Here is a 25,398-nt window from a genome sequence, read left to right as displayed (position 1 = left end):
TGGATAACATCCTCTTCTAATGAAGTTTCTATCCTGGCGCAACAAATACCGTTTTATAAGGGTTCCGTAGCCAAAATGGAAGGGAAAGGGAAAAGTAGATCCACGGTACAGTACACCGCAGAGAGCAGCGCGCCGCCGGACCGTCGTTCAAGCTACGCCAAATCTCTGCTACAAGAAATGTCCGGATTTTTATCAGGACATTTAATTCTTCCATATGGCCTAACCCTAGTGAGGGGTGAGGCGGTCAATATAATCTTCACACGTTTTTACTCCCATGATAATAAAGTGTTGCTCGGATAATTTTGAACACCTCAACATCTACTTAGCAACTTCAGTCGCTGGCTGCTTCATATCACGCGTACAAAAATAATTAAGGTAAATGTTTAGATAGAACATGTTTTGGACAAACTATTAAAGGAAATAGGTAATAAAATTAAACAATACATTTCATGTCATCCTAACTGATTTATTAAAGCGATACAAAAAAACCATCACTGACTAGAAAATTGAATATACACCTATCCGATCGAAAATGCATAACAGAAAATTTTGTTTATTCACCTCTATTAATAATTTGCTATATTTTAAAGAAAATGCATTTTATAAGCAAATTGTGTAATATTATTATATACATACATCGTCATGTCTTACAATATCCTTAATCTCATGAAATATAGCCAGTCAAAAGCAATCAAAAGTAGTACAACTTTTCCTATACATTTTTTTTCTTGGTAGGTAGGTAGGTACCTATAGGTATAGGCATATAGTGTAGGTATAAATAACTAAATATCTACCTATTTTAAATATTAAAAGAATTGAAATGATAAATGCAACAAATCATCAATAGAATTCAAATACAATAAAAACGAAACATTTGGTTTAAGACCAAACTTAAATAAAAATAACATATTAAGTATGTTTTCATTCGTTCGACAAATGAAAATTATTGCAATCGAGCCCATGTTGGAACATAGTTAAGCAGAGGTCAAAGCGATCCAAATCACGATACATTGTGTCATCTGCTGTCTTTGTTTTAAACTTGTCTCTGCTAAACTAATACATCTCTTGAACTAAGTAGGTAAAGTAAAAGTTACAAGCGCGGCCACATTTTGGGTAAGTACCAGACTAAGTACTTTTGAATTATTTTTGGGACGTTAGAAAAGCACAGGTTGTTAGTGTTAATACTGCATGTTGTAATGTTTAAAAAAAGTAGCTGTTACTAAAATAGTTTAATAACAGATTTAATGCGAGACACATTACACATTAGTACCTTTTTAAGGCAAAAGTATTGACATATAATATCTATCATAGCATTTGCACCTACACTCTGAGCAAAGAGAATTCGAAATAGAGAGTTACTGTCATGGTAAATTATGTAGCTACAGTACATTTACTGCCATCTTTCGACAGAAGATTAAACCTGTTAGAACGCCATTTGACTTTGATCATTATTCTTTCACTGATATGTGTTAACTTGTTAAATATTAATATTAACGCCATCTACTCGAGAGTAGGCCAAAGGTGCAATCTTTTCGAGCGATGGCGCCATAACCTTTGGCCTACAGTCGAGTAGATGGCGTTAATTTCAATATTTAACAAATTAACACATATCAGTGAAAGAATAAGGATCAAAGTCAAATGGCGTTCTAACAGGTTTAATCTTCTGTCGAAATACGGCAGTAAATTTACAGTGGCTACATAATTTACTTTGTATACACTCTATTATCTTTGCTCTGAGTCAGCATATCGGAAGCTCAGTTCACGAAAGCTGTAGGTACCTACCTTCTAAAACAAGACGTCACGTACTAAGTCACTTTCCAATGAAAGCAATTAAATTGATTTTCGGTTTAATTCATAGGTAATATTTTTTCTATATTAGAAAGAACTCAGCAGGAACCATGTGCTTCTAAATCAGGCACATAATTGTGATCAAATTCGGAAGTAAATAATAAACAATCGTGCTAGTTGAAATTATTTCATTTTTATGTCGCATGAAGTGCCCGATAAATAAATCTCTTAATTCTGGGAGTAGGATTTAATGTTATTAGAACGAATATATTTTGTGCACTACGATTTTTTTGCACTGTTGTACGCCTCTGTACCTACACCTAATGAATTTCTAAGGCAATCATGGACATGGGTTGAAAGTTGTTTGATAGAATAAAGAGTTAGAGACCCATACAATGCCCATTATTTCAGTGGACAGATATTACAAGTATACGTGTAATACACAATTTTCATACGAAGTTCAGCAGTAAACAACACATATGGAATGAATTCTTAGGTGGGATGTCTAGTTGTGGCAGACTAGTTTAATAATACAGAAACATTTCCATACAAAGTAGTGTTTTTCCAAAGACTTTATGTAGTTAGCGACTCAGGTATAATGACATCAACGTCGTAGAGTAGTAGACCTACGTCAAAGTGCTAAAGTTACGTTATCTAGGATTTTTATTATTTAGGACTACCACAACTTTGTATGAAAATATAAGTTTTATAGTAAGGTGTTAGCTAGATGGCGGTTAGGGTCCTACTGTTTTAATAGTGTCATGCAGATACGCATCTTTATTAAAAAATGCGAGAAAATTCAACAAAGAGTTTACCCTGACTGGCAAAACAGTCAGAATATAGCAGGCTACTTTATCCTATAGTTAAATTTATTTTATACATGATTTTTGCATTATTGGTATTAGGTACTGTAAAACAATGTAAAATAAAATCTTTTGCTAATTTGTATTAAGCAAGCATCGTCGCTGATAATAAGTAGGTAGGTATGTTTACAAAACAAAGAGAAGAGCCTATAACAAGGCTATATTTTAGAAGCCCACCAAGTTTTGTATAATCCATCTACACTTCTACACACATACATTTATACTGTTATTGGTTTAAAATAAAATCGATACATCTCATTTGGAATAAAATAAAACGTACATTGATGAGTTTTAATACAAAAAAAAACATTAAGCGAAAAAAATAGTTTTGGTAGTAGCACTTTGCTATAAAAAAGGTATGGTAGGTATATATGTAAATAATCGTGGTCACTCATGTGCGAGTACGATATAATAATACATAGGTACATACATAATGTGTAAGCTTTTCATTAGAGGGATATTTCATTTTCATTCCGCAATATAGCTTCAGCTTTTGTTAAGGGTACAGACAGAATATTGTTATATCTTCTGATTGCTACTTATTTCTACATAAATTATAACTAAAATAAATACGATGTAAACAACCCTTCTGACTGCACCAGTTTGATAATATTCTTTTAAGGCAAAGGTAACTTCATTGTATCATTTTTAGAGTAGCTAATGTGTTCCGTTTAATAAGATTTGTTTCCAATTTTTGCGGCATTTTGTCTTGGCTTGTGATATTTTATTATTTTTTACTCTAAAGCTTTAGACAAACCTTAATAAAAGCCTCTTAAATCCAACCATCTAATTATTGATTTGTACAGTTTGTAACAATGCTAGGCGTAAATACAAAACTTGACTTTTACCAGACACGGTTAAATAATAAAGCCTTGAAATGGCCTTAGAAAATTGCAAGCTGATAAATGTTTATCTCGATGGTTTTTACTTGTCGAGGAAATCGGAATTCGGTTGTATTACAACGCCATCTGTTAGAGAGCCCTAAGATAATCGAGTGAACTTTGTAATGCGATAAGCTGTCTTTAATATTTAGGGCGATTGTGCACTACAATGAATTTTACTGTCCGGCAGTCTGAGTTTTCATGGTCCGATATGGCATGAAAAAAACGGATGATTAGCTTGTGCACTTGTCCGTCTTTTTACTCGCAGGTGCGGCGCAGTGGCATGAAAAAAACGGATGATTGGCTTGTGCACTTGTCCGTCTTTTTACTCGCAGGTGCGGCGCAGTGGCATGAAAAAAACGGATGATTGGCTTGTGCACTTGTCCGTCTTTTTACTCCCTTTTTACACACACCCCCCCTAGCCCGCCCCCGCCCGGCCAAGTCATGAATAATACTAATTCCAGACGCAGTGCACAAGCATAAACACGTTTTTCATAGCTGTCATCTCGGACCGTAAAAACACGGTCCGGAATGGGCAAAAGTAAAATGTCGGACGGTAAAATTACGTCTAGTGCACAAGCTACTATATACATTTAATGGCGTGCCATATCGGACCGTAAAAACTCGGACTGCCGGACAGTAAAATTCATTGTAGTGCACAATCGCCCTTAGTCGTCTCTCTAGGAACAATTACTATAGTGTCAATAAAGGCATAAGGGTGAATTGCAAAAAAAATACGTATATGTAGTTAAGGACCAGCAATTAATCCTAAGTTAATTAATTCCAATGTGTTACGAAACGTTACAGTATACGATTACACACTTTCACGCATGTAAATTAAGCACAAACCGCTTAACACTTTCGCAACCAGGCAAAATTTCAAACAATACCCCAGAAACCGACAGTACTCGCTAGTCGGGCAACGACGTGCAACTCAATGCCGCACGCCGCGAACCCGCTAGTCGGGCAAGCGACGGACGCTCAGGGCTGTGAAAATGAAAATTAACACAACACAACAACGTCCGAAGCACGTCACAAACCATTACGGAATGGCTCCGATTGCAATTTTACACCGAGACCGGGTTGAAAAAAAAACCCGGGTCGCAAACTTCAAATAGATAAGGAATGGTAAACAACATCTCCAGGGTTAAGTGTATGATCACAGTAACTACATTCTTTTGTCAAAGAAGTTGCGACTTTATTGTATGTGTACGAACGTACTAATTATCGTAACTATTCAAAGCTACTTGTTACGTTTTGCTTCCACGCAGTTGCAGTGTAGTGCTGTTTTATGATGACTGACCTATTGTCTTTTTCTGAGAACTGCCGCTTAGAAGTTAGAATGTTGAATGTACTTAGTTGAATTTCTTGGTTTATTTTTCTCCGAATTTTGTTTCACAAAAATCATCCTATGAGTACTCATGAAATAGATGTATATTACCTATACTTACTAAATATTCGTAAACACAAATTAGGTTGTACGATTTACGAAAATTCTAACTCCTATTGATACATACCCGTGTATGCAATTTCACGTAACCAACTAATAAGAATTTTTATTTTGTAATCGCATTAGGTAAAGTAAATACAAAGTGAAGTAATAAAATATAATAATCAACTGTACCAACTTTTCGACCACATAATAATCAGAAGACTTGCATTTTTTTCTGTTAGTGGCAGTGGCAGCCCTGAGGTAGTGAAGATGCAATGCTTGCCCGCCTGTCGGGCACTTCAGCGTCGCGTGTAGGTTTATAGCTCTTGCCCGACTAGCGGGTATGCCGGCATCTGAGTAAAGTTTACGAGTGCCCGAGAGTCGGGTACGCGGTGTCGAATGTGTTAACTGTCGGAACACAATGGAATCAATAAGCTTAAGACTAATTACAGGTCCTTAACCGTGTAAATTTTTTTGTAATCCCTATAACCTCTGTCATTTATCATTTATTTATGCATTTTACATGTTCAGTTTGATACCAGTTTTATCCTAGCTGTATGCCCTCTATCCAGGCGGTGAGGTCGGCCTCGCTGGCGCCGGCGAGCAGGCGCTCGGCGCCGGCGGGCGGCGCGGGCGCGGCCAGGCGGCGCGCGGCGGCCTGCCCCGACAGGTAGGCGCCGTGCACCGTCGAGTAGTAGCTGCTGTGCGTGTGCTCGCCGGCGAACACCAGCGTGGGCTGGAATAGATGATAACTTTCAGTGTTATATCTTCAGTTCGGTCCTCGAGGGGCCTAGCCGAGTGACGATAAATAGAAAACGCCGATCGCAAGTAAAACAATGGCAGGTTTCTATCTGGATTTTATTATACCAGCTTATTAGGCAGCACAGTTAGTAGTATTCTTACTGTGGAGGACAGGAAGTAGATTTGCGTCGGCCAACTGTGTGATATAGGTAAACGCGGGCAAGGTGAGACGAGACGGACGGATTAGCTCGCAAATAAGTCGGACGTCACAAAAGTGACTATGAAATTCTTTTTGAAATCCAAAAACTCCTGCATGTCATATTTCTGATTAGCATAGATAAAGGTTTTAACAGACGAAGTAAATGGCGCTATGCAATAATGAGTCGTAATTAGTTTATCATAAAGTATGACGCCTTGCGACGCCATCTAGTTCAGTCCTCAAGACTACTCAGAACTCCACAACAATCATCCGTCAGGGACCATTAGGGGGGAACAAGGGCGTCGCTCGAAATCTTGTAATGAGGAGGGAGGAATCAAAAATTATAAATCTGAAACACATATATGTAATGAACATCTTATTCCTTTGTGCAGTCAGCTGCAGAGATTTTAATTTTTGAATATGAAGGGGCACTCGGTCATTAGTGATTATCAAAAATAGATATAATCATTTTACCAATATAAATAAAACCAAATCACCTTTTTATCATGAACATTTCTGAATAGTGGCTGTGCTAAACTCTCAATATCTGTCTGACTGGATCCTACAGCCAGAGCCGTATATGAGCCTCGCGTGTAGGGCTGCTTGTTCCAACTTGTACTGTAATAATACAATAAAATAAATGTTAGTAATTCAAATATACATGCAATAGGTTTAACTCACATATTTAAGCCACATTTAGCATGACATGTTTAGCATCTGGCTACAGGCATACAAGTTTAATAATTGTTGGCTTTTTGATCTTATTTGCATTTTTATGGTCACATTTTAGCTCCATCATCATCATCAGATCAGCTAATTGATATTTATATTTCATTGTCATCCAACTTTCATGTGTATATTAAAAAAACTGTTAAAATAAATTCCCTGGGATTAGGGTCAACATAGGTCAATACATTAAATATCTAGAGACATACTGACCATACACATTTCTGCGGCTCTGGTACAAAGGGATCATTCAGGAATTTCCTTAAAATGTTTGTGCAAGCTGTAGCAACTTGATCCATAGTTAATGTCTCCACATATTCCGCCTCTCTCCCCGACACCCAGCCCAGCAACAAGGTCTCTGTAACTTTACTAAATGAGTAAATCTTCTTATACCATGACTCGGCAATGTCTTCAGGTGTCGCCGGACTCTCCCATAACAACATTATTTCAGTAATATCAGGATTTAAGAATGGTCTCTCATATTCCAAAAATATTTTATTTACGGTGCCAAATAGTAGTCTTTCTATTGATTCCATTTTGTACTGAGGCAACGAAGGCTGGAAGAGATCCTTGGCAGTCTCTTTGAGCACACCAAGAGGTATTGTACATATCACATGATTAGCAAAAAAAGTCTCTCCATTCTCACAGGTAACTTCAACATAATGTCCATTTTTTTTCTTTGGTTTGTGCGCATTTTCAGACATTAAACTTCCTTCACTAGGGTTAACCATAGACTCAGAGGCAGAGGTCTTAGTAATATCTTCTATCACTGTCTGGTCTGAGTCTTCGGACTCCTCTCCCAAATCTTCAGGCCGTGTACTGTGCTGGTTGGAATCCCAAATGATTTTTTTTACTGGGTGATTGGATATTATTTTTTCATGTGGAATATTTTTTAACATAGGTTGTAATATAGAGCTGTAACCTTTAGGGATCATGATGTTGCCACCTTGGAGTTCTGTGTAGCTGCCTAATTCTAAAAGATCTATTTCATCCATGCTGTTGCAACCTGATATACACGTTTCCCGTTTTAATAAGCAGTCAAATATAAGCCGGCGGAGTTTTTTCTCTTCAGAGTCAGGAAGACGCTCAAGGTATATGGTGGCCTCCAGGTTAATATGCTCTCCAACACTATGAATATCTGGTGGGGGCAGGTACTGGCACAGGAAGTACTCCTCACAGCGCCGCAAGAACACCACGTACGCCTCATGGATCTCGTGCAGCACACCAAACGGCACCTGTTTGCCGTCCTCAGTCGCCGCTATCACTTTGTGTGGCTTAGGTATATTTATTATGTTTACTAGACCATTAGCCATAGCTATATCGAATATCGGGTTACCGAGAACTCCATGAATCCAGTTCGCCCCTAACTCCACTTCGTGGTTTTTTAGTGGAATAGAAATAATCCTACCACCGATTCGTTTCCTTGCTTCTAATATTCTAAAGTCGTCCATACCATTTTTTATAAGTTCATTGGCGGCAGCCAGACCGGCCATGCCGCCGCCAATTATTAAAACATTACACTTATTTGTATCACATTTTTTACTGGAATTTGAATTGTCGTCACCCATAATAATATTAAATTTAAATAATATTATTTAGCACTACGCTTTTAATTTGACGTTCAGCTGGTTGGTTACGACATCTATGAAAATATTTTTTTTAAACCATCAATTTAAAAAGTTACCGTAAGGTAGTTATACATCAAAAGGAAGCAATTCCTAAAAAAAATTAATATTCATATACATATCGAAACAATGCGAAATATGTTGCCCACGATGTATAATAAATATAACAGTGTTTTTGTTTATTAGATGATTTATTGGTTCTCATTACAATTTCTTGTTTGTTGTATACCTACCTTTAGAAATACCGGAAAAACGTCATCTCACATTATACATTTCTATATATCACACTATTCTCCCCACCATTCGTTGTCTATCTCTGTCTATCTATTGATTGTGGCATATAAGGTATCTCTTTTTAATGACCTTTGTATTTGCTAAATATATACATCACATATTATAGATATGTACTTACTTTGTTTACTCCTCGACTGTACACGGGCCGAGTGTTTTTGTTATTGTCGTGATAAAAATATTTCCAATTTAAGTGAATCTGAATTCTAGTTGAAAATATCTTGTTTCGTCATTAATTTCGTCCCGAATGTGATGACTTGAAGTGCGAATAAAGTTGCAAGTGATTGTGAAACTATTTTTTGCCGTACTGACAAATTCGATATCAAAAGTCATTGTGAATAATCGCGTCTATGGAATAACCAAGTCCTTACGAATTAATATGCTCTGATATAGTTATGTAACTGATATAGTTATGTTCAGTTCTGTTAACTATGGTAAAACAGTGGTCAGTGTAAATATAGTGTCTGTATAAACAATCTGATGGAATAAATAAACACAAACAGGGACACGTGGGTCTCGCAGCGAATCGATCGATAAAGACGGAAGCGCGCGCCAGTCTCTATCAACGAGACGATTTTAAGTCAAGGTCGCGCTACGCAAACACGTGCAATGTCTGATTCTATTTACACACATGACTTTCTATTAGATGGGGGGGTGGAGATCAAACAGGAGTCCCCTTTCGAGCTCGGGTCGTCGGTGTCGGCCTCCGTGCCGATCCCGCAGCGGCGCACGGACCTCGGCGACTTCGGCACAGACCTGGACCTGTGTCTGCAGGACAGCCTCTCAGGCTCCTATGCCCCCACAATGACGTACAGCAAAATGGCGTTCGACACAGACAATTCTACCAAAACTGAAAACTTTAAAATGGATGATGATGATATATTTCAAGTAGACAAAGCCGATTTAATACTAGGGCCGACTCTAGCCGAATTAAACGCTAACCCAGATACATTGCTAGATGACCTAAATTTTGACGATTTACTTCTGCCTGAGGAGAGTGGCTATTGTATTCAAATAGGTGGAGCCATGAGTGGGTCGCGACGCGCTCCTCACTCTATTCAAGTGCCTAATGTGCCTGCTTCAGAGAGTCCCTGTAGTCCGTACAGTCGAGCACAGCTGGCATTTTCTCCATCTAGTCAACACAGTTCGGCATCATCCAGTTTTGCTCAGCCTATGAACCAGTTGCCAGAGCTGCTGTTACGGCTGGATGGCTACAGTGGGGAGATAGCCCTGGGCCAGTCCGTGCCCGCCTCCACAGTGTTGCCACCGTTCACATCCAGCATTCAGCCACAGCACACACAACTGTCATCATCAGCACCTACTCACCTCACTATGGAACAGGTCTGATTTTTATATTCTTGTAAGTCCCTGCATACTTACATAAGTACAAATTAAATTCGAGCTTAGGACTCTTTATAGAAATAGAAGAAAGTTCCAAATTCAAAAGCTAAATAATTGGTTCTTTCAACTTACAAGGGAGTTAAAACATAAACTAAAAAGAATATTTGGTTATTTAGCAGGTATAGTTGGTCAGATCAATTTGTCAGTCAGTAACAACCAGGAAGACTATACTCATCCTTTTCTTTTGGGTGCTAGTACTAGTGTAACACAAAGATAGTATGATTCTGTCTGTCTATGATTGAAATGAGACAGTCCTTTAACAAACTATACTTGGTAGGATATGAAATGTAACAAACAACTTCTGGAATTCCCAACCTACTGAATAATTTAAGGCATGTTTGTAAACAACTTTGTTTTTGTTCATATTACTGATTCATAGAAGTCATAAATTACTGTTATAGATAATCATAGTCATCATTGTTTGTCTAAATTAAATTATTTAAATAAATACATAGTTAAGTACCTATTAATGATTACATAACAAATAAAACCATTATATGTGGGATCAAGATGTTTTTGCATAACAGCTGCCTCCTAAACAGTTTGACAAAGGGGCAAGCTATGATGGCGCCATCTATTCAAACCTTTGACAGTTGCAAACAGAAAAGTATTTGAAAAACAACATTCACAATCAATATGGATAGACTAAAAACAGCTTTACATTGTAGTAGTTGTATGTTATATCTTATATCTTAATGAAGGCCCTAATCCTTTAGAATGATGATGATAAGCCTTTTTATTCTGAACTTCTCTTTTGTGTGAGGACTAGACATGTTCTTGTTTATTATAATATGTCTCGAAGCTCAGTTTGCCTCTTGGCATAGGCCTCCTCTAACATTTTCCATTGGGACCTGTCACATGCAACCCTTCTCCAGATCCTTTAGAATAAGATGGTATAAAGCTAATCACCATTCAACAGACTTTTCAACCAGAATAGGACATCTCCCTCACGCATCTCATCTCATAAGGCCATTCAAGATAACATTATCAATGCCTACTAATTTTATCATATGTATAGTATTCTAATTAGTTCAACAATAACTATACTGCAAAACGTAATTCAAGACCAAAAAAAGTAAGAAAATGTTGCCACTTTTTACTAGCGCGTCTTGTATTTATGTAAAAATAAGTAAATAAAAGTACTTTTTTAAATCGTAGGAGTAAAATTACTAATAAATAAATGATCTTAGCGTGATTATTTATCAAAAGGAATTACTTAATACTATTTTACAAATAAATTAATGCAGTGGCAACATTGTATTACTTTTTTTGGTCTTGAATTACGTTTTGTAGTTTAAGAGTGTTAATGTCTAATAACACTTTTAAGGTTAGAAACTTGTTTACCAAAACTTAAGGAAGACTAGGGAGTGCTCCCGGGTACCGGTACCCCCCCCCCTAAAATCATCCAAAAATCATGCTCCGTTTCCTCCTACGTCATGCTACCATCATCCGATGTCCAGACCTCCCCCCCCCCCCCCTAATTTGAAATGACGTAATTCATGAATAGCCTTTTCTATACAAATACAGAACCGGAACCGGGAATTCCCGGTTCTCGCCATACAAACTCAGTACCGGGAGCAATCCCTAGTGAAGACACAGGAATTGAACTTTTTTAACAAAACTTAGTAAAGACACAGGAGTGGAAGAAAACACAAAATTTAATTGTACTTTTTATTTCCATACCAACATACAGGATAATATAGATAAGGATAATTAAGACTAAAAATTAATTCCTGCAATTTTTTTATTGAGCTAAGAATCTTTATTATGTATTAATAACAGTAAGTAAGCAGTAAGTAATAATAGTGACACCTTTTCTGGTTATAAAAATGTGACTTTATCTCATAAGATGAGGCTCCAGTATAGATACAACGACGCGCACAGTATGGCGTAAGCACCATCTATAATAAGGTCCCGTGTCATAGATAATGCCACAAATATGCATTCACTTATACAAAATTTCCCTTACCAGATATGGCAAAGGCGCGAACCCCGCAAGCATCTACTGTCAACCAGTTCCTTGGCTGAAGCTGGCTCAGTGTCCTCGCTATCTGGAGGACTCCTGAGCCCCAGCACGGCTGACTTCTCACAGGACGAGGATGACAGGGATGAGACGGATGAAGATAGTGATAGATATGAGGATTTATCATCAGATGGTATGTTTTTTATATTTCTTGGATCTAGACACGCGGCAGCGTGTCAAGCCAAGTTCAAGCAAAGGAACTGGCTAGCCAGCGCCGAGTGTAATATTACACGAACCACTTGGTGCCACTTTTGACCCTTCTATAACTCAAAACCTCTTTAACGTAAACACATAAAACTACGTGTGTTTAATTATATCCATAAGGACATCTAGAAGCCCAAATTTCATGAAGTTAGCTCAAACGGTTATAAAGATATGAAGGTCAAAAAGTCGTAAATTTTAGCACTGACTGACTGACATATAGTACCTAAACCTAACCTACTTCCAGATGACCTAGAAGGATGAAATTTGGAATCCAGCTCGGTTATTGTGTGTAAGCGTAGGAAAAAATAAAAAAAAGTTAAAAAATAGGGGGGGTCCCTCGGAGTAAATATCTATGGAGTAGAGACGCGCACTAATTTCTATCTGAAAAATTCTGTCGTTTTTGGCGCGGGGGACGAGGTAACGCACACAAATAATGTTAACACTAATGCATTTTTAGCATGCGTCGCTACACACGCACACGACAAAATTATCAAACACTAGCAAAAACTATATTCACACAAGTACAAGAACAAACACAGACAACCCTGTCCGTGAACGAGATGACGTCAGTTCTAAGTAAACCCAGATAGTGCGAGGGACGCGCCGATAATATTGTCGATATTTTATTGACAATGAATTTTAATTTCTGCTTTTATCAATTATAATAATATTACAATATCAAGTCTTTATACCAGCATTTTACTAACTTTCAATTTTTGTATTGTTTTTAGATGTTGTTCTAATAGTTTGTCAATTTGTTTAGGGCGAATCTTGCAAGCTGATATAGAATGATTTTTTATTATCAGTTCATTAGTTAATATTTTACATGTTGGTTTACTTCTGAAAGCAATGCAATATACTATTGAGCATGCAGATCTGATGACAGAGATGGAACGCGGCCATAGGATGTCATTTAAGGGATATTGAGTAGGGGATAATTAGTATATATATCGGCGGTAGATCGTAAAATCGGGCATATCGAGATATTCCTAGGCATATCATGAAACTCCGCCATTTAATAATCTGCCTTTTGCATTTTTTGCCACTGCTAGTGCTGCATTCTATGTGGCATTTGGAGCAGAATGCGTAGGTGCTAGGTAGGTACACCATTTGAAACACCTACTGACATGACATAAATTTATTAATTTCCGCTACCTAAAGGTTGTCTGGAAGAGATCGCTTTTTAGCGATAAGACCGCCTGTTGTTTAACCTCTTCTTCCTGTATTATTTGTATTGTTTTCTGTAATGAGGTGTGCAATAAAGAGTATTTGTATTGTATTGTAGGTACTAAAATCATACGCTACCCAAACACGTACTATAAGTAGACTGTCAAGCCATTTCAATGGTTATCATTTGCTAAAATGTAGGACAACCTACTTATTCGATATGCCTAAATGTTGAGGTTTGCACGGTATGGCTGGTGATCACTAGTCAGAACATGACATGCCGGCGTTTCATGATCTGCTTAGGAATATCACACCTTGAAGTTAGCACGATATGGCTGGTGGTCACTAGGCAGATCATAATCTGCCTAGGAATATCACTCCTTGAGGTTTGTACGATATGGCTGGTGTTCGCTAGGCATCATGACCATCTGTATATTATTCATTATGTTTATATCGATTTTACCGATATTGGTTTTTATAGTGTCCCGTCACTAATATTGGTACGGTGATACCAGAGTAATAAATTAAAAGTGCCTATTTATGGAAAGTGACAGCCGTAAATACCTTAAATTAATAAAATATTTGACATGTTAAATAAAAATATATAGCTGGTCAAGCAAATCTTGTCAGTAAAAAAGGCGCGAAATTCAAATTTTCTATGGGACGATATCCCTTCCCGCCTACATTTTTCAAATTTGCCGCCTTTTTCTACTGACAAGATCTGCTTGACCAGCTATATTTAGAAACTAAAGGAAAAATTAATTTTCATAAAATAGTCAATTGTAATTTTACGTTATTTAGGGGTTGTGCACAAATCACGCGAGATGTTTTCGACTACTTTTTGATCCCCCGTCCCCCCTTTCTTTATACTTATAGATCCATTTATTTGATTAAATAGATTAGGTTGATATGAAACTAAGGTGTTATATAAAAATAATGTGATACATAAATTATATAACAAAAAGCAACGCAAATAGGGCGTATTACTGCAATGTTCTGCCGCCAGAGTGTAGCACTAAGCTAGTTAGTAAATTTTCTCTTTTTATCGCTCAAATATGCAATAGTGATAGAGAGGTTAGATAACGAAATTTAATATTTCTTGTTCCGCGGCGGACCCCCAGATTGTGATGGATTGTGGTAGTCGCGCCCCCTACGCAGAGTTTCGCATAATATTTCCTATTAGAAATTCTACTCGTACCTAAATAATATTTAGAAAGTCTTCTTTAGAATTACCCTAAATTAGATCTAATACCATATCACTGGTATCACTGTCAGATTGACAATGTTTTTTAGTTATTTGCAAAGTTAATGCACTATTTGATAATATTTAGATGTAATAGTACCTACATATGATAAGAAACGTGTTCTTTTTGTAGACTAGACGTTTTCGATCTCATTTTGAACGAGAAAACGCTGCAATTCGGCATTTTCGGCTCCTATCATTCCGCTTAGACTGACGTTTGCTGAATGGCGTATGACGTGTGGCAACTAGTTTTATATAACCTCCTTGACCGGCGGCCGCGGACTTTTTGCAGAGGGGAACGCCTGTTAATGGCCGCTCCATAGATAATTACTCCGAGAGGGGTCCCCATGCAAAAAAATAAATAATTGTAGCGTTGGAACCGTTACAAGCAGATATTTGAAACTATCCCAATATATGTATTATTATATTTGCTATATAACAGAAATATAAAAATAAATTTAAGTCAAAAAATAAGTGGTGTCGCCATACAAAAAACTTGTAATACGCGCTAAACAACCGGCCAACACGCAAGAAAAAACATTAAATCTCAATACCTGCCTAGTTTTCTTTACAAAAAGTAATGATATCCCACCAAAAACATAAATGTAAAAAAGGAGAGCCTCAAAGAGTCAGAGAGAGAGTCAAATCTAACCTACTTTATGATCTCACATTTTTTTAAATAACAGCAATTGTTGTAAGTATCATAACGTTATTTTGTTCCTATAAATACATATTTGGATTTTGCATAGAACTTGGCACTCATTTACATCTCCATTCTTTTTGCGGCGAAGCCCACAGCCAAGCATAATTTTTGTATTGAACTTGGCTCTCCTTTTTTGCATTTATGTTTTTGGTGGGATAATAATTGACACGAATTAGGTTCTAAGGAAATGATAAAAATAGCAACCACAATACTCCTGAAAAACTTGCTGTGAAAAGATCTGATAAAAGGTGTACAGATCAACTTAAATCATAGAGATACATTGTACAACAGCAATACTTACAACCAAAAGGCATTGTAGATTCTCAGCAGTGGATGTTTTTTAGCTGATTTGATAATGCCACTTACTAAAGGACCGTCTACGCTAACAACCGACGTACTTCCTAAACCGTTTTTCAATTGGGGGCCATATCCCCCACCATAACGTATGCCACCAAGACGTTAACCGAATTTTAATCATAATTAGGATTGTTCATTTTTTTTAGACCCCCATTTTTATTTTATTTTCTGAAAATATAGGTTAATTTAAGATACCAATTTGAATGATTTATTAATTCACGGCTCGGTTGAATATTTATAATTTATTGAAAATATGAGATACGACTTCTCGTAAATTACATGTAGTGGCTGATTTGATAAAGCACAAGCAATAACAAACATTAAAAAAATAGTTGTAATTGTCAATTGATTGTAATGTCACCTGTCGACAATGTCAGTGTCACGCGTTGCTATAAATAATATCGTCTGGAAAACTCGTTTATTTTGAATCCCTAAATCAATAATTTCAAAATACCTACGCTATAAATTTGTGAAAGCTGATTCCAGAAATCTGCCTAAGTTATATAATATAACTTAGTTTTATTGGAGTATGTATCCATATAGCATCGAACTCCAACCATAACTTGGCTGAAATCAGGGGAGCAAAAATACAAATGTAAGTTACATCATATATTTTTTTAACTGATTCGATTCGTAAGATGATTGGATTCATAAAATCGTTATAAGCGTCCATTGCTAAGGTAGCTTAGCACCCAGTGGGTTCTACCGGCTTGTCACCATTGTTTGGATATTGTACTATATTAGGTACATGCCAATTTTGCTAATTATATCCTATAATTTCAGGTCATCATGTGATTCCTATATAGATACGGCTGTGGGATACGTAATGTACGAAGGAGATTGATTTTGTTAAGGCACTTGGGCCCTGAACAAAGTTGAGCATTTTGTATCGAAACGAACGTCATATTAATCGTCATAATACTTTACGACAGTAAATAATGCCTGGGAACAGAGTAAATAACAAACCATACACTTCTCTTCTGGTTCGTCAACAAGAAGCCATCATTGTCAGCTGCTCGTGCAGAACATGATGAACATACATATATGTATAGTTACTTTTTTTTGGGAAACATATATACATATATTTCCTAAATTAATAAAAATGTAGGTAAACAAAAACATGTTTTATTATTCACAACTATTAACTTAAGTCTTGTCCACCATGATATCAGCAGCTTGAACTGCAACATGTACCTGGAAATTAGAAATTATATCTTTTTAAAGCAGTTTTAGGCTGAATTTTGAGTATGACTATGTATTCTTGTATAGTGTTTCTTTCTAGTAGGCACCATCTCTGTTTAACGGTTTGCCTTTATATACTCTGGCTACATTACCACAGAAAACACATAGGTCCCCGCGACCCTACCTACAAAGTGAGCTTTTAAATAATTATAGTAAAATAATATTAATTTTATACTTACATCGACGTGATCCTCACAGCAATACTGTGTGTAAGTAGGTAGGTATTCCAAGTTCAATTCACGGCACCATGTTTCACGTCGTAGGTCTTCGCGGATTCGAATAATCATTTTTGTGAATCATTCCCACACGTAGGAACAAGGTCTTTGATATATTAAGCAACGAAAACTACTGTTTAGGTATCAATTATAAATCAAATCATAACAAACCAGCGCAGCGGTTTAACTGAAAAATTTCATTATGACAATGATAACTTTGACAATTACGTGAGTGACGGATTGATTTACTATGGTCCGATAACTTTTATTATGCGATGACTTTACATTCAGCCAACGAGAAAGGTCAAACTAAGGTCATAAGGATATTTGTTGAAATATCTTCAATCCTCAATTATTATATCGCAGCAAATGTCGGAAACTGTTTGAAAACCTCATATCTCGAAATGGTTTTCGAAATAGAACATTTAAAAAAAATGAACAATCCTAATTGAGGTTGGTCAGTACCACGTCAGCACCAACCCCAATTATGATTAAAATTCGGATAACGTCTTATTTCGGTCCTCCCATATTTTTCGTTGAACTCTTTTGTCTTATCCGGATCCAAATATCCTGTACCTATTTATTTAGTAAACCAGTACAATGTTATCAACTATTAGTATAGCTACTGCTTTGTTTTCTGAGATTGGGCACAATCTTGATCAATCAAATTCTCGATATTTATTTCCAATGTACAATTTCTTATCATGTATAGGTGAACCAGGATCTATTGAGGGTGCGCCATGTTACGGAAATTTGATGGTACTAATTTCTAGCAATGGCAACAATTTTAATAATAGACAACATCTACCCTCTATGATAGTTGTCAATATTGACAATGTAAACATTGCTTTGTCTAGTTTCGTGTGAATTATTATTAGACTGCAATAATCATGCCGAAAGTTTTAGATTTTACAGAGAAAAAGTTGTAAATAGTGTATATAGTTATTTATTGGAAAAATAACGTGCGGGAGAGAAATTTCTTCCATTAGAAAACATAACGAAATTACCACCTGAATTGACGGGTAAGTTTCAAACTTATGGACAAATGTCACTATAGTCAGGTCGTCACGATTTGGTTGATGTCTTGTAATAATTTGATTTGTGTATTAGGTGTATCGCATGCATCGGTATCACGGATTGCTAGCGAAGGGCGTAAGGGCGGAATTAAACGACCAAACCTAAAAAAAAGAAAACAAAAAAAGAAAATAGATTTGGATGATTTTGATTTATGTGTCATACGTCGTAAAATTCACGAATTTTATAGCGTAAAAACCGAAGAAATATCCAAACATCAAACTTCGCACTTATTAAAGTTGTCGGAATAAAACAAAAATCATCTGCCAATTTCCATTGTCCCCACTATACAAATTGTTGCTATATAAAATTCAAAACGAGCGCCCTCTTGACAATACTCCCAAAGTTCTGGTTTACCTATATTATTTAATCAAACCATACGTACTGTTTTGTACGAGGTTGTATATTATTAAGATGATATTGTAGGTAGCTATTTATATTTATACGCTATTTACAAATGCGTGCTTAAAATTACATTAAAGTAACATTAAATCGTACTTTAAATCCATTTTTTCTACTAGTCGACTGTAATTCTTGAATTAAGATTTCTTATACCAAACTGCAATTGGGTATTTTTAATGTATGGGCTCCCAACTCAACTATAATATTCATTTCGATACAGTTTAGTCAACTATAATGAAATTGTCCAATCACAGCTCGCCGCGATCAAGAGGACGAAACAAAACCATAGCTCAAATTAATTATTTTAGGTTGTATAGTAGAAACAATTGGTTCATAAGTCAGAAACGCGCATGTGACACCCTTAATATAGCAACATCCATAGACTACGAATACCACTTAGTGTTGCTTGTTAGTCTCCATAGGCTACGGTGACCAAAATCGAGAAAACAACCGTCTAAAAATTGAATTTAGCGCGGAGCAAGTACCAGGGCCTCATGAGTTACGAGAAGGTGTCGTTTACCAACCCGCCGTGGGGCGCGGCGGCCGGGTCGCGTACCAGAATGAAGGTATCGAGATTCGAGGCTGCTCGCGAATCTTAGCTCTATACTTTTGGTTTGTTTGTATGATTATACTAGTTTAAAGTATTATTTTTGTTGACTCGTAGAAAAATTATTGTATACAATAGTGATATAATCAAGCTTTTCAATCTCGTACCTTACTTAGGCAACTCAGCAAGCTTCGTTGCCTAAACACGGTACTCGACTGAAAAACTCTCTATTATATCACGATTGTATAAAATACTATTTCCTCGCTTTGTTAAACGTTGTATGAAACACGTGCCAAAAGGCGAACTCAACACGTGTTGTAAAACAATAGTCGGTACTTACCTATTTGCTCGATTTGTCAACAGGCGTCATTCATTTATTACTTAAGACGATTTTTGCCAGTTTTTTCCCCCTCCCGCCCTATGTAATAAGAAAAAATAAAAATATGCTGACCCCTTCCCCCCTGTTTAATATTTATTAAAGAATCGAAAGGAAAAAATTAGGTACACGTTTGTTTTAGACCATTTCTTTACATAAGTTTTTGACTAGTCCGCGCTTTTTCAAAATATACTTGGCTTGCGTAAGAGCTATCAAGACTCCCCACCACCCCCCTTGTAAGAAAAAACTAAACATGGTCGAACCTCCTCCCCTCCTAAATAGTCTTACGTAATAATTAAATTACGTAATAATAAAATGGCACCATATCACTACTTAGGGGCTATTCATAAATAACGTCATTTCAAATTAGGGGGGGAGGGGCTGGACATCGGATGATGGTAGCATGACATAGGAGGAAACGGGGTCATTCGTAGCATGATTTTTGGATGATTTTAGGGGGCGGGGGGTCAAAAATCGTCAAAAATCGATGACGTAATTTATGGACAGCCCCTTATTTGGGATTTCGAATTTGTAGCACAAATATCTATTCTATTTTAGAATCGAATGACGAGTCCGAGAGTAAACAATCACGACTGAATTCAAAAAAGGAGAGATATTTCTGGCAGTACAATGTTCAAGCGAAGGGTCCTAAAGGACAACGGCTGGTCCTGAAAAAGAAGTCTGAGGATCCTCATGTGTTGAACAGTGTCACGGACCCTGTGTTTAGTCCGCAGTGCAGCGTAAGAGGAATCAAACATAGGTAATTATAAAATGATTTCAAGCTATACGGAGTGATAAAGGCTAGTTTTTAAGTAGAGTAGCAATTAATTTAAGCTTAATATGTAACCCATTCTAACATACATTAATAATTTCATTTAATTTAAAGGCTATGTTGTATTTTATATGTTACTTTTCTAAAATTAAGTTTGTTGCTATAAATATTAGCCAGGACAAATTCTGAACTTTAATTACAGCCTAAGTGAACTAGAACTTGGCACTCATATAGATATCTAGATTCTTTTGCCAGCGAAGTCAACAACAACGCATATTCTTAATGTTGAACATGGATCTAATTTCACATTTATGTTTTTTATGGAATTAATAACTATTGTGTTACATTTCAGTGGCAAAGCCAGAAAAGGCGATGGAAACGATTTGACCCCGAATCCTAGAAAATTATACTTAATTGGAAAAGAGCTGGATAATTTGGGGAAAGTAATCAACGATATGATACCCGTGAGCGAGCTACCGTTCAACGTCAGGCCCAAGACGAGGAAAGAGAAGAATAAGCTCGCTTCTCGCGCCTGTCGGCTAAAGAAGAAGGCGCAACATGAGGCCAATAAACTCAAGTTGTATGGGTTACAACAAGAACACAGTAAGTACCTACCACTGGCCACCTCAACTACTAGACGGTACGTCACGGTAGTCTAGGTCACCACATATGCACGTCATAAATTCATCATAGAAGGTAGGATCCTATAGAAGTGGTAGACGCGTGCCTCCGTGAGGGACAAAACATACGCAACGCGACACTATGATTGGTCAAATTTATTTATTGCCCACCATAATCCATACTAAATTTACGGTGTGGAACAAATAAAATGTGAGACTGTGACAAGGACAAACAATAATAGCTCTTTCACTGCTACTCCTACTGAAAGATACATAAGACTGTCCTGTTCGGTCACTTCCCCCCACCTTTCATGCCAGGTCCAGTTATATACTAGATTCATGAAATTAATACAAAATCCATTCGGGATTGTGTATGTTTCTTTTTTTCAACCTAATGATATTTCTAAAACCATTTGGAGCCGCTTCCAATAGAAATGTAACGTTAATAATTATTACGTTATTTATGCTTACATTAAAACTGCTTTGTACATGCTTCGTGCAGTGAGCCTAAAAACGAACAAAATAAAAGTAACAGGATATTTTAGTAAGGACTTGGCACCTGGCACCCGCCTAGCGGGCGCTCAGTGTACACTAGTGTGTTGATCGTTATGAGGCCACTCCAACCCGTCTAACGTACTCTTTAGTTTTTGTAGTCAGTGAATGTGTTACCCATCCAGTAAATAAATAAATAAATCCATTTACCAATAAACGTGGCGACTTGCAGCGCCATCTAGGCACTATTTTTACCATTCATTCACAGTCAATAAATAATCTCTTTGTTTATAACTTATGAATTATGAAACATTGAGATAAAGTTGCGTCATAAGTGTGTTCAATAACTTGTTTCCCTATAAAATTCGCAATTACAATGAATATAGGGATTGTAATTATGAAGATGAATGGTGAATTAATGTAAATCTAGATGTTTAGATTTAACTAAAGTAAGCTGTTTCTTAAAGTCTAGTTTCTTTTAATATGTCTTACCCCTAATTCATAAAACTTAGAACCTCTTACAAACGTCTGTTAAGTTTTGTCTCTTTCTAACAAATGAAATTATCAAAATGACGGATAGGGATAAACGATTATTAACGGTTTCTTAAGATTTGCCAAACGTTTATTAAAAAGGGCCTTAATAGTATCAATTCAATTCAAAACCTTAAATGTCAATAACAACACATCTGTCTGTTATTAACCCTTTATTTTTTATTTCCGTTCATATTATATGTATTTTGAATTTTGCATGAATCGTATTAGCTCGAGGTGCGCGCACCACATCTGCAATTTGTAACTTTTTGGGATACAATAGATATCAGGTTTATTAGAAACATTTTGTATCTCACGGGAAGTAGATACGATTACCATCGTTCAAAAAGTTCATGCATGAAGCTTGTGCGCTGTCGGGCCGCCGATGACGGGTTCCGCGTGCCGCCAGGCTACCAGCACGCGAGCAGCACAAAGGTTGGTAGGTTCCGTCGCCTACAAAGCTAATTGTTCAGCACAATTTATAAAAAATGTCTAGTTGTATATAGGTGTATTTATGTGTGTATTGTTATGTTTCAGGACGGCTGCTGAACGGCATAAGTCAGATAAAGCAAGTGCTGGCGAACAGGGCCACAGGAACTGCCCAGACCAATGTCGACTGGAATGCTCATATTAAGAATGTAGTCAACACAGCAACAGGTATTTAATATTTATTACGTAAGAATCTACTAAAGAATAAATTAATACACGTTTGGTTTATTTTAATTTTTAAAGAAACATGGAAATCGTCTTAACTTTGCGCATTTCTGTGATCTTATGTAAAAATTGTCGAGACTCCCACCGTCTGGCAAGAGAAAATAAGACATGGTGGACCCCCCTCCCCTCCTAGATCGCCTTACGTAATAAAAGACTGGCGCCTCTCTTGATAAATACGATGACAGAATGTTATTGCATCATTCTCGTAATAAAAGTGAACATTAACTAACACAATATAAAATGCAATTTCACTTTGCTCACCGCGCGACGGACGCTCCCCAAAAAGGAATAGTATTTTCACCTCAGCAGCTCGAAGAAGGGTACTTTGCTTCTTAAAAACAGTGAGCAAAATGCGATTTTGCTCACTGAGTGAGACAAAATGACATTCAAGTGACCTTTATAGTCAAACTTTGATCTCTTGTTGTACAAATAACTATTGATCGTTTCTAATCTATGATTCTTCATGACTTTATCAGCCGTGAGGTTTAAACTGTATTTTTTAATTTGGTTTTCTAAATTACGAGTTGCCTTTTTTTTCAGAAATAAAAATTGCTGGTAAAACATCAGAGTATGTAAACAAAATTCTGGACAACGTCAAAAGTGGGCAGGCAAATGGTGGGCTCAAAGACATATAAGGTAAAATCTGTGTGAACTGCAAAACGAAAGGCTGTTTATCGTACCTCCAAAGTTAATTTAGCACTGAAAAATTATGTATATCATTATCATATAAAGGCTTAATTGTCAAAGACAATTTTATTTTTGTATGGTAACAGAGTTATAGAAATAGTCATTAGAAGCTTCTAAAGGCAACTAAGAGGTAGAATTTATTTTTTATTAATTCATGTATAAATCATGCCATAACATAGGTGTCATGTTGGAATAAGCGTAACACAATTTTGGATTCGGATACAGAGTACTATGTGACTACTGACCACCATATGGATTTCTTCCCCCCCCTTTCTGAATCCGCACCTGTGGATTCCAAACTTAAAAATAAAATGAAAGGACGAGACTCCGAAATCCATTCAGAATAATATAAAATTGACCAAGAAAAGTCTGCAGCGATTTTGATAGCCCACGCAGTGCACGTGTTATTTTAAATGTCAAACTTCTATGAAATTATGACGTATAAATAAATAACACTGCGTGGCCTATCAAAATCGCTGCAGACTTTTCTTGGTCTGACTCTACCTACGCATAACATTTGCAAGTTTGTTCTGACCACGTAGTGGACTTTTGCGTACTTTTACGAGTTTCGAATTATAAGTACACTCTACTCTTTTATCTGATTCTTATAATTGAATTATTTACTCCTGTTAGGTATTGTATTTTTAGGAGCCAGAAGATATTTAGATTTCATAAATATGTACATATTATCAAATCAATTGAATTATGCATTTTAATTATAAATGGCTACTATAATTTAGTTTCTAAGGTGCAGTAAAACTGGAAGTGATATAATTTTAAAACTAGATTTGTTAATAATTATTTTTTACGCTTTACATATTAAAGTACGTTCTAAATTAAGATTTTACAGAAATAAACAATTGAATTCTTCTATAAAGCAAACTTGTTAAAAGGTGAAGGCAAAATCTCAGTCGCTGTTACCATCGCCCGCACTCGTTAATGGTTCATCGGTGAACCTTATGCCTTTTGTAATAAGTAGTAGAGATGCACCGGATATCCGGTTACTAAACGGTATCCGGCCTATCCGGCCCCCTTTTTACTATACGGCCGGATACCGGATAATGACCTACTATCCGGCCGGATACCGGAAAGTAATTTTGCTTGATTTTGGAGTTAACAAATTGGATTTAAGAAACAGTGACGGTCATAATCGTACTCGTTTATTATTTTAAAACATTTTAAACATTCCGCTATTGCACGCGCACTCATATTCGAATCTAGAAATGAGTCCACGCGAACTTTCACTACGAAACAGATCAAGGCCTGCACAATGCGCACCTGAAAAACCGAAATGTAGGTATAATTTCTACGGCCGAATATTCGGCGGCCGGATACCGGATAACCGGCCGATGATCAAGCCGAATATTCGGCCGGCGAAATTATAGTAGGTCACTATCCGGTATCCGGCCGTATAGTAAAAGGAGGGCCGGATAGGCCGGATACCGTTTAGTAACCGGATATCCGGTGCATCTCTAGTAATAAGGTCCCCCGATGGACAGTTAAAGAGTGGTGCTGTTTGTACAATAATCGGTGAAACAGCTACACTATGGTTGCCTGCACTCGCCTTCTGGGCGTTATTGTTCTTATTATTCAAAGCCAGTAAATATTAAACTTTGTTCACGGAACACTTATGGGATCACTTCGGTCTTGCAATTTATTATTACTAACTTAACTAATTGCTTGTTTTCTCTTACACATGCTAATATTAAAAAAATATGAAAAGGACTCGTTTACACCAACTCGACTGCCGCACTGGACTGTAGAAAGTTGTAGTCGGCCTAGTGTGAACTCACCTTAAGCTCTGCAGGAACTACATTAAAGCTACTTGAAAGCACAAGATTTATCTTGTTTGTAGTGACATTATGTTTTATATTCATAAATATGAAATTTTAATAAGTCGCCAACCATTATCGAGCCGGACATATTGTGCTACAGAGTGAGTTTTATGCGGAATGCAGTCGATGAGTAATATCAATATCATACATAATGGCGGTAACGGTCTGCGAGCGGGATATCGCTATATACATGCATAGCGCGGTCTCGCTCACACACCGGAGCAGCGAGCTGCGATCAGTGTAATAA

At 36.8% G+C, this 25,398-nt stretch overlaps 2 protein-coding genes and 1 long non-coding RNA gene across 3 annotated transcripts; 1 reads left to right on the top strand and 2 right to left on the bottom strand.

The window, feature by feature from the left end:
• Positions 1-445: 445 nt before the first annotated feature.
• Positions 446-8,272, bottom strand: LOC134794363 (peroxisomal N(1)-acetyl-spermine/spermidine oxidase). Its single transcript, XM_063766162.1, has 3 exons — positions 6,844-8,272; positions 6,402-6,522; positions 446-5,700 (listed from the first exon to the last, which is right to left on the bottom strand). The coding sequence occupies exons 1-3, from the start codon at positions 8,196-8,198 to the stop codon at positions 5,509-5,511; spliced, it is 1,668 nt and encodes a 555-aa protein (XP_063622232.1). The 5' UTR covers positions 8,199-8,272; the 3' UTR covers positions 446-5,508.
• Positions 8,273-8,668: 396 nt separating this feature from the next.
• Positions 8,669-23,453, top strand: LOC134794386 (protein CREBRF homolog). The gene is made up of 6 exons (XM_063766191.1): positions 8,669-9,887; positions 11,920-12,103; positions 20,059-20,260; positions 20,625-20,875; positions 22,453-22,572; positions 23,170-23,453. The coding sequence occupies exons 1-6, from the start codon at positions 9,156-9,158 to the stop codon at positions 23,262-23,264; spliced, it is 1,584 nt and encodes a 527-aa protein (XP_063622261.1). The 5' UTR covers positions 8,669-9,155; the 3' UTR covers positions 23,265-23,453.
• LOC134794403 (uncharacterized) lies at positions 14,947-15,442 on the bottom strand. The gene is made up of 2 exons (XR_010144666.1): positions 15,110-15,442; positions 14,947-15,015 (listed from the first exon to the last, which is right to left on the bottom strand). It is a non-coding gene; the product is annotated as an uncharacterized LOC134794403 (long non-coding RNA).
• Positions 23,454-25,398: the final 1,945 nt, after the last annotated feature.

The sequence above is a fragment of the Cydia splendana genome, chromosome 10, assembly GCF_910591565.1.
Source record: "Cydia splendana chromosome 10, ilCydSple1.2, whole genome shotgun sequence".
Classification (NCBI taxonomy): domain Eukaryota; kingdom Metazoa; phylum Arthropoda; class Insecta; order Lepidoptera; family Tortricidae; genus Cydia; species Cydia splendana.
This window is presented reverse-complemented; position numbering and strand designations above follow the sequence as displayed.

Bases quoted from the DNA above. Each gene is read 5' to 3' on its own strand.
- LOC134794363 (XM_063766162.1), bottom strand. From the start codon at position 8,198: ATGGGTGACGACAATTCAAATTCCAGTAAAAAATGTGATACAAATAAG. The intron at 6,523-6,843 runs GTCAGTATGTCT...GTATTATTACAG, and splicing joins GAGCCGCAGAAATGTGTATG to TACAAGTTGGAACAAGCAGC. The intron at 5,701-6,401 runs GTGATTTGGTTT...CATCTATTCCAG, and splicing joins GAAATGTTCATGATAAAAAG to CCCACGCTGGTGTTCGCCGG.
- LOC134794386 (XM_063766191.1), top strand. From the start codon at position 9,156: ATGTCTGATTCTATTTACACACATGACTTTCTATTAGATGGGGGGGTG. The intron at 9,888-11,919 runs GTCTGATTTTTA...TTCCCTTACCAG, and splicing joins CTCACCTCACTATGGAACAG to ATATGGCAAAGGCGCGAACC. The intron at 20,261-20,624 runs GTAATTATAAAA...GTTACATTTCAG, and splicing joins GTAAGAGGAATCAAACATAG to TGGCAAAGCCAGAAAAGGCG.